Source organism: Buceros rhinoceros, unplaced genomic scaffold (genome assembly GCF_000710305.1).
Source record: "Buceros rhinoceros silvestris isolate BGI_N320 unplaced genomic scaffold, ASM71030v1 scaffold2686, whole genome shotgun sequence".
In the NCBI taxonomy this organism is placed as follows: Eukaryota; Metazoa; Chordata; class Aves; order Bucerotiformes; family Bucerotidae; genus Buceros; species Buceros rhinoceros.
In genome coordinates this window covers 29978-38175 of record NW_010419170.1, presented here as the reverse complement: position 1 = coordinate 38175, position 8198 = coordinate 29978, and the positions used below count along the sequence as shown (strand labels likewise).

General features: G+C 44.7%; 1 protein-coding gene across 1 annotated transcript in view; it reads left to right on the top strand.

The window, feature by feature from the left end:
- Positions 1–8198, top strand: part of PHEX (phosphate regulating endopeptidase homolog, X-linked) — a gene marked incomplete at its 3' end in the record, with an annotated part of 52655 nt that overhangs the window by 26957 nt on the left and 17500 nt on the right. Inside the window, exons 6-7 of the mRNA XM_010138793.1 lie at positions 1403–1471; positions 5214–5330. Coding sequence (XP_010137095.1) covers positions 1403–1471; positions 5214–5330 — 186 coding nt within the window. The remainder of the gene's footprint in view (positions 1–1402; positions 1472–5213; positions 5331–8198) is intronic.

Below are 8198 nucleotides of genomic sequence, written 5' to 3'. Positions count from 1 at the left end.
TCGGCATTCAACATGATCTTTTTTTCCTTGAGGGCTGAAGAAGTCTTTGTTTATTTCTCGTATTTGTGCTTTTTTGGTTTCAGTGGGTTGTCAAATCTAATTCTCAAGCCAGGAGAATTTGCTTGAGTATTTCATGCAACAGTCACATAGTTGAAACAGACCAAATCATCTGAAGTTAACTAGTTAACTAGACACACGTATGCAAAGTGTAAGAGAGTGTTCTTTTTGCTTCCATATGCTGAAGAAAGGTGATGCTGTTGTTCAAAGAATCAGAGTTGCACCAAACATCATGACTACTCTTCTTTTAGTAGATAATTTGTTTTATTTGTTTATAGTGTACTTTAAAGGTCAAGAACATCATCTAGTAGAGGAAAAGATTACTTTGATTCATTTTAGATTCTAAGTTGTATTTCTTTAGGAGATTTTTATAAATGCAGAAAATGTGAAATATAAATGTATAGGTTTTAGATTAAAAAGACTTCTGTGAAATTGTATGAATAAATCCAGTCTCTCTTCACTAGACATATGTTTTAGAAACAAATACAGCATCAACATAATTTTAGAACATCAAACCCATTGTTTCTGCTTCAATCAGTATCTGTTTTCAGCTTTGGCTTCCATACCCTAAACTAACCTGATTGTGTTGAAGTGCTTTGGGAAATTTCAGTTTCCAGTAGTAACTTTAAGATAAATGCTGCACTGTGAGTTTTTTCAATTTGAAACCGTATGCAAATACTCCCATGTGGTCTGTTCACTTGATAGACCAAGAGCAGATCTGAATGAACCTTGAGGACTGGTTTTGAAATTACCTTGAGGAACTTATTTTAATGTTAGGGTGACTGTAGACCAAGAAATTTGATCCATGTTTAGATCAAAAAAGATAAGGAAAGTCAAATATCCGCATGGACCTTCCAAACATCCTTAGCTAATATACCAGTGGTATAACAATTTCCCGTGTGTGCATGCAATCGTTTCTCGGGCTGGTATCCAGCTGTTTTGATGCATCTGTTCAAAAAGCCATATATAGCACTCAAGGCTGATCTAGTGTGAAAGTCAAAAGTGCAACCTCAGTTGCCGTCAACGGCAGCTGACAATGTTTTCCAGATACACGGCAGATAACATGGTCCAGCATCTAATGAGCGCTGATATTGCAGATGTTGCAGGGGGCATCTGAGACCCCCCGATCACAATAATGTGATTTGTATAAGACCTCTCAGCATAGTAAAGCATTTTTATATTGCTTTGAAATGCCGTGGAGCCTGGGTTGTGCAGTGCATTATGTACTGGAAATTTACACACATCTACCATAATTGCCATGAACTCTACCAAGGTTGCTTATGGGGCTAACTTCGAATTCTCATGAATTTACCTGTTAAATGATGCTTCTTGTTTTTTTTAACAGCTTGACCAAGCAAGCCTCTCTCTTGCATCTCGAGAGGATTACCTAGAAAACACCACAGAAGCCAAATCTGTAAGTATTATTAACTGGAAATCAGAGCAACGATTTTTCCTCTCAGTTTTATTCATTGTTGCTTTTGTTTTGTTGAACTCCAAACTGTAGTTTGTTTGGATTTAGATTTTTCAGAATATCTTCTATCAGAAAATACCACCACTACCACAAACAGTCTTGTAAAGTTTCTCGAATGAAGATTTTTTTCCTTTTCTTACCTGTTGGAAGGAATCTCTGAAGTTCATCTTATCCAAGGCCTCTACTCAAGCAAGGTTGAACTCTGGAGTGTATTACTGGTGACTGTCCTCCAATTGGACTTTGTCCTGCTGATCACAACCCTCTGGACTTGGTCACTCAGCTCATTTTCAATCTACCTGACCCTGCACTTCTCTAACCTGTACTTTTTCCAACTCGGTGAACAACCACAACTGCTCTCATCCACCAAGATATTAATGTAATTGTAGAAGGTTATCAGGCTGGTTAAGTGTGATTTCCCCTTCATAAATCCATTCTCACTACTCATGATCACCTCGTCCTTCATGGACAGGATTTGGAAATAATTTCCAGGAGGATTTTCTCCATCGTATTCCAAGGGATTGACATGAGGCTGATGAGCTTGTAGTTCTCTGGATCTTCCTTCATAAGTTCCTTGAAGACAGGAGTAATACTTGTTCTCTTCCAGCCTGTAGGAACCTCTCCCAATAGCTATAACCTTACAAATATTATCCAGAGTGGACTTGCAATGATATCAGTCCACTCTCTTAGCACTCATGAGTGCAACCTGTTAGATCCCTGCATTTACTTACGTCCGCTTTGCTCACTAACCCGGTCCTCTTCAGCTGAGGATAGGCCCTGCTTGCTCCAGGCTTCCCCTCTGGTCTTAAAACCTGGGATTCCTGAAGGCCAGCCGTACCTGTAGAGACTGAAGCAAAGTTGGCATTGAGTGTCTTGGCCTTTTCAGTGACAGCAGATGAATGTTCTTCCTAGTCTTCCTTTAGTTGTTACATACTTTTCTTGTTGGTTTTCATATCCCTTGCCAGATTCAACTTCAAGTTGGCCTTCTTAACCATATCTACGCAAGATTTGTCAGCACCTGAATACTTCTGGGTCACCTGTCTGTGCTTCCTTGTGTTGAAGTTTTTTTAGGAGCATCTGGTACACCCATGCAGGCAGGCCTCCTACCACATTTGCTTGATTTCCTACTTGTCAGAATGGACCTTTCTCGAGCTTGGAGGAGCTCAGGTAGAACTTCATGCATTCATGCTGGTCTCTCACATAAAGGACAACTCCCCCTCCTCACCCCCTCAGCTTGTCCTTCCTAAAAATCCTGTATCCATCATTGCAGCATTCCAGTTGTGTATGATATCCCACTGTTTCTGTGATCCCGGTGAGGTCATAACCCTGTGACTCCACACAGACTTCTAACTCCTGCTGTTTGTTCCCTTTGCGCTGTGCGTTAGTATGAAGGTATTTCCAAGGGACACGCAGTCGTGCCGATTCTTCAGTATGGCCTTGGGAGCTTTCCTTATAAGGCTTTTCTGCAGGTACTTCCTTCTTTACATACCTACCCTCAGAGTGGTTGCATTTCAGTTTTGTTTTATTCATTGTTACGTCCCCCTTTTTCCCACCACCCTGGGCCCTTTGCTTGCCTAACCTATCTGCACCTTCTCCATTGTTCCTAGTTCAAAGTTCTCCTTACTATGTTGGCCAGCTTGTTAGCAAAGATACTCTTGCCCTGTTTAGTCAAATGGATCCCGTGTCTTCCAATCAGATATGAATTCTCAAAGAGGGTCCTATGATCATAGAAACCAAATCTCTGCTGCTGATGACTCCTGCACAACCAGAAGTTAACCCACATGATCCATCATGTCCTCCTCAGGCCCTTGCCCATCACCAGCAGCGTCAAGGAGAACACCACCTGGGCCCCATGCCCTTGAATTCTGTCCCCTTTACACTGTAGTCATGCTTGATACGTCCGAGGTCACCCCTTACATCAGCACTGGTGCCTCCCAGGAAGTGCAGCATGGAATTGTAGTCAGCGGGTTTGATAAGCTTTGTAGCCTCTTAACATCCAGCAAACCTCCTTAGACAGATCAGGTTGGTAGATGGAGTCCTCCATCCCCTGCAGTAGTGAGTCTCTTACCACTGCCACTAGATTCTTCCTTCTACTGGTCCTGAGGGGCTCAGGCTCAGCCATCACACTCCACTTGATAGCACCTCTGGGTCCTCATCAGCTACAAAAGCAGTGGACTTCCAGCCTTCGTTGTGATGGAAGTTTCTACTCTCCACCTTCATGGACGCAGGCTCCCACTGCACTTCTGCTGCAGCTTTTGAAACTGCAGGCTCTCAGGGGAGGTGTGGTTGATCTTTCTCATCTTTTCTGAGGCTGCGTGATCTGAGCTCTCACAGCTCTTTCACTCGTTAGCGTGGCTCCTCAGCAACTGCAGGAGTTCCCAGAGCATGGACAAAGTGCCCAAAAGGTCAAGAACATATCAACGAGCTGGAGCCCAGAAGCTGCCTTGTCCAAGAGCAGCCTCGGTGAGCTGTCCTCTGGGCCTGCCTCTTGGGCTCAATTAGTCCAGAAAGTTGAGTACATTTCAAGAGCCGCTGCAGGTTATTATCATCAAGTTAACACGAATTTATTTAATGAAGGGAACAAGAATTCCTCAACAGATTTCAAGTACTCATTTCCTCTCCCCACCCCCACTAATGCTTTCTCTGCAGTGGCTTAGTTTATTGCTGCTTTTCTATGGACAGCAGCCATGAAACAGGGGTGTTTGTCATCAGAGCCTTTAATGTATCTACATTTGACAATGGCAGCACCTTTTCACCCCTCACTCAGTGAAGTTCTATGGGCATTATCCAGCACATGCAGCCCAAAGCTCAAAGGGAACAGCCCCTTGGGTTGTCATGGGGGACAAGTCATTGCTACTGATTAAGCTTTTACAGTTTAGCTTCCCTTTGAGTTCCCTGAGAGGTTGTAACAAGTTTTTTGACACATCTACCAGACCAGATGCTGCCAGGATACAAATAATTGTGTCTACTGAAAGATTAAAGGTAGAAATGTGTTGCGATATGTTTTTCCTTTTGTTGGTCTGTGGACCAGTAGATGAGGAGCAATCTGATCTCTCAGAAATCTCTGAAAGATTAAGCTGGGGGGGGAGTAGCACAGAAATCACTACAGATTCATTACATACAGTGTATTTTGCTAACATTTGTGTATACACAGCGACACTAAAATGTGTCCTAGTGTGACAGCCCAGGGAGAGCAGAGCAGAGCACTGTAGCAAGTACCCGTGTCGCAGTGCAGTGGCAGGAATAGAGGAGAGCCCAGAGGAGTGTCCCTTTATCTCCCAGTCTTCTCAGCCACTAAGCTTGCACTGGTATACAAGTAATTCTTCAGTCCAATGCTGATCGCTGTATGAGGTGGTGTAAAATCTTGGTGTAGTCTCACACATTGTCTAATCCCGTTGTAAGAGCTGTGAGTGTTGTCAGTCTAATCCAGAACTGTCGTTTGCATTTCCGGAGAATCATACTCTGTGAACCACAGCAGTGTCTCTGTTTGTCATGCACAGTGTGTTTAGAGCGTTATTTCTCTTATCTTGATGACAGCGTGCCTTCAAGGTAAGGAAGGCACAATTTTGGTCGCTAGGGCATGAAAGTAGAAAGTATTATAGTCCTTGCTATAGCATTTCTGATCTACTGCTACAACTGTGCTCAGGAGCAAATCCAGTGGTCATTTCACTCTTCTGCTTTTTTACAGTACCGAGATGCCTTTTTGCGGTTCATGGTGGATACAGCAGTGCTTTTGGGCGCAAACGCTTCACGAGCCGAATCTGATATGAAATCAGTCCTTAAACTGGAAATTAAAATAGCTGAGGTTGGTAATCTAATGTGGGATTGAAGCTAGTTTTTACAAAAAAAAAGTGCAATCCTTTTTCATAAGGAAAGCTATTATATCAACAGTCTTCACAATAATGGTTTTTTTGGAAGTGGAAAGGAAGGAGCAGAACTTGACAAAGGAAGGATGAACTACACTGCTCCCATAGTTAATCGTTACACTGATTCTTTTATTCTCAGGCGGAAAAAACATTAGCCAAATACTCTTGGTCCTTTAAATTGTTATGTCAACTAGGCTCAATAGAGAGAAGCCTGGGGGCACCGTACCAATGTTGAAGAGTGTGCTAGTGAGGTCCTTTGGTCTGCCATTTCAGTGGAGGTAGGGGGTGGACATCCACGTAGCAGCAAAGACACAAAGGCTTATTGATGTGTTAGAAACCACAGAAGTGTCTGAGAATGGTCATGTAGGAATTAGGACTTCTGCACCCAAAAAGGCGATGGAACCAATAACCCAACAGATGTGCATCTACACTAATGCACTGGAAACTGTCATGCAATTGGAAAACTAGGATATAGTTACAAACACAGAAATATGTTGGCATGACTCACGCAGCCGTGGTGTTGTAGTGAATGGCTCTAAACTCTTTGGGAGGGACAGGCAGGGAAGGAGAGGCAGTGGGGTAGCTCTGTGTGTACTATGTTAGGGAGTGTTTTGACTGTTTAGAGCTTGATGATGGTGACAATGGGGTTGAGTGTTCATGGGTAAGAATCAGGGGTAAGGCCAAACAGGTAGGTGGCAGATATCATGGTGGAAATCTGTTATAGCCCAGCCAGCCACGATGAGGAGGTAGATGAAATATTCTATAAGCAGCTGGCAGAAGTCTCACAACCACTACCACTTGTTCTTGTGGATGACTTCAAGTTGCCGGGTGTCTACTGGAAATACAGCACAGCAGAGAGGAAACAGTCTGGGATGTTCCTGGATTATGTGGAGGACAACTGCCTGACACAGCTGCTGAGTGAGCCAGCTAGGGAAGGCTCCCTGCTGGACCTGTTCTTCACAAACAGAGAAGGGCTTGTGAGTGATGCGAATGTTGGACGCAGTCTTGGACATAGTGATCGTGAAATGATAGCTTTTGATTCCTGTAGAAGGGAGGTTGGCAAAACTGTCACCAGGGAATTCCAGAGGGCAGACTTTGGCCTGTTTAGGAAACTGGCTGACAGTGTCCCTTGGGAGGTAGCCCTGAAGGACGAAGGAGTCCAGGAAGGCTGGACAGTCTTCAAGGAGGGAATTTTAAAGGCGCAGGAGCAGGCTATGTGCCAAAAGATGGGCTAGGAGGGAAGACTGGCCTGACTGAACAGTGATTTGGCTGGAACTCAGGAAGAAAAAGAGTTTGACCTTTGGAATAAGGGGCAGGCCACTCAGGAGGACTAAAAGAACATTGTGAGGCTAAGCAGGGAGAAAATTAGAAGGGCCAAAGCCCAGGAGACAATAAAAAATATTTCTGTAAATGCATTAGCAACAAAAGGAGAACTAAGGATAATCTTCATCCTTTACTGGATGTGGGGGGAAACATAGTGGCAAAGTGGATGAGGAAAAAGCTGAGATACTTCACATCTTTGCCTCAGTCTTTAATAGTAAGACCTCTTGTTCTTGGGGTACTCAGCCCTCCTGAGCTGGATGACCGGAACGGGATGCAGAATGAAGCCCCTATAATCCAGGGGGGAATGCTTGGTAACCTATTGCTCCACTTAGAGGCACACAAATCTATGGGATCAATGGGACCCACCTAAGGGTACTGAGGGAGCTGGTGGAAGTGCTTATGAAACCACTTTACATGAGTTATCAGCTGTCTTGGCTAACCAGGGGGGTCCCAGTTAATGGGAGCTCAGCAAATGTGGTATCAGTCTACAAGAAGGGCTGGGAGGAGAATCTGGGTAGCTACAAGCCTGTCAGTCTGACCTCGGTGCTGGGGGAGGTTGTGGAGCAGATCATCTTGAGTGACATCACATGACACATACAGGACAACCAGGTGATCAGGCTCAGTCAGCATGGCTTTATGAAAGGCAGATGCTGCTTCACTAACCTGATCTCAATCTATGACAAGGTGACCTGTTTAGTGGATGAGGGAAGAGCTGTGAAGTTTATCTAGACCTCAGTAAAGCCTTTGACACTCTTTGCTATAACACTCACCTGGAGAAACTGGCTGCTCATGGCTTGGATGGACTTAACTTCGCTGGGTAAAAGACTGGCTGGATCAAAGACTGGTGGCTGGATCTCTGGCCTGAAGAGTGGTGAATGGATTTCAGTCCAGCTGGTGGCAGGTCACAAGTGGTGTCCCCCAGGGATCAGTATTGGTGCCTGTTCTCTTTAACATCTGTATCAGTGATCTGGATGAGGGGATTGAGTGCACCCTCAGTAAGTTTGCAGACACCACCAAGTCGGGTGGGAGTGTTGATCTGCTTGAGGGTAGGGAGGTTCTACAGAGGGATATGGACAGGCTGGATGGATGGACAAGGCCAGTGGTATGAAACTCACGACCTTAAGTGCTGGGTCCAGCACTGGGGTCACAACAACACCCTGCAACACTACAGGCTTAGGGAAAAGAGGCGGGAAAGCTGCCTGGTGGAAAAATTCCTGGGGTGTTGGTCAACAGATGGCTGAATATGAGTGGAAAGTGTGCCCAGGTGTCCAAGAAGGCCGACGGTATCCTGGCTTGTATTAGGAAATTGATTGTTCCCCTGTCCTCAGCACTGGTGAGGCTGCACCTCAAATACCGTGTCCAGTTTTGGGTCCCTCACTGCAAGAAGGACATTGACATGCTGGAGCGTGTCCAAAGGACCACAAAGCTGGTGAAGGGTCAAGAGAACAAGTCCTGTGAGGAGTGGCTAAAGCCGAACTGGGGGT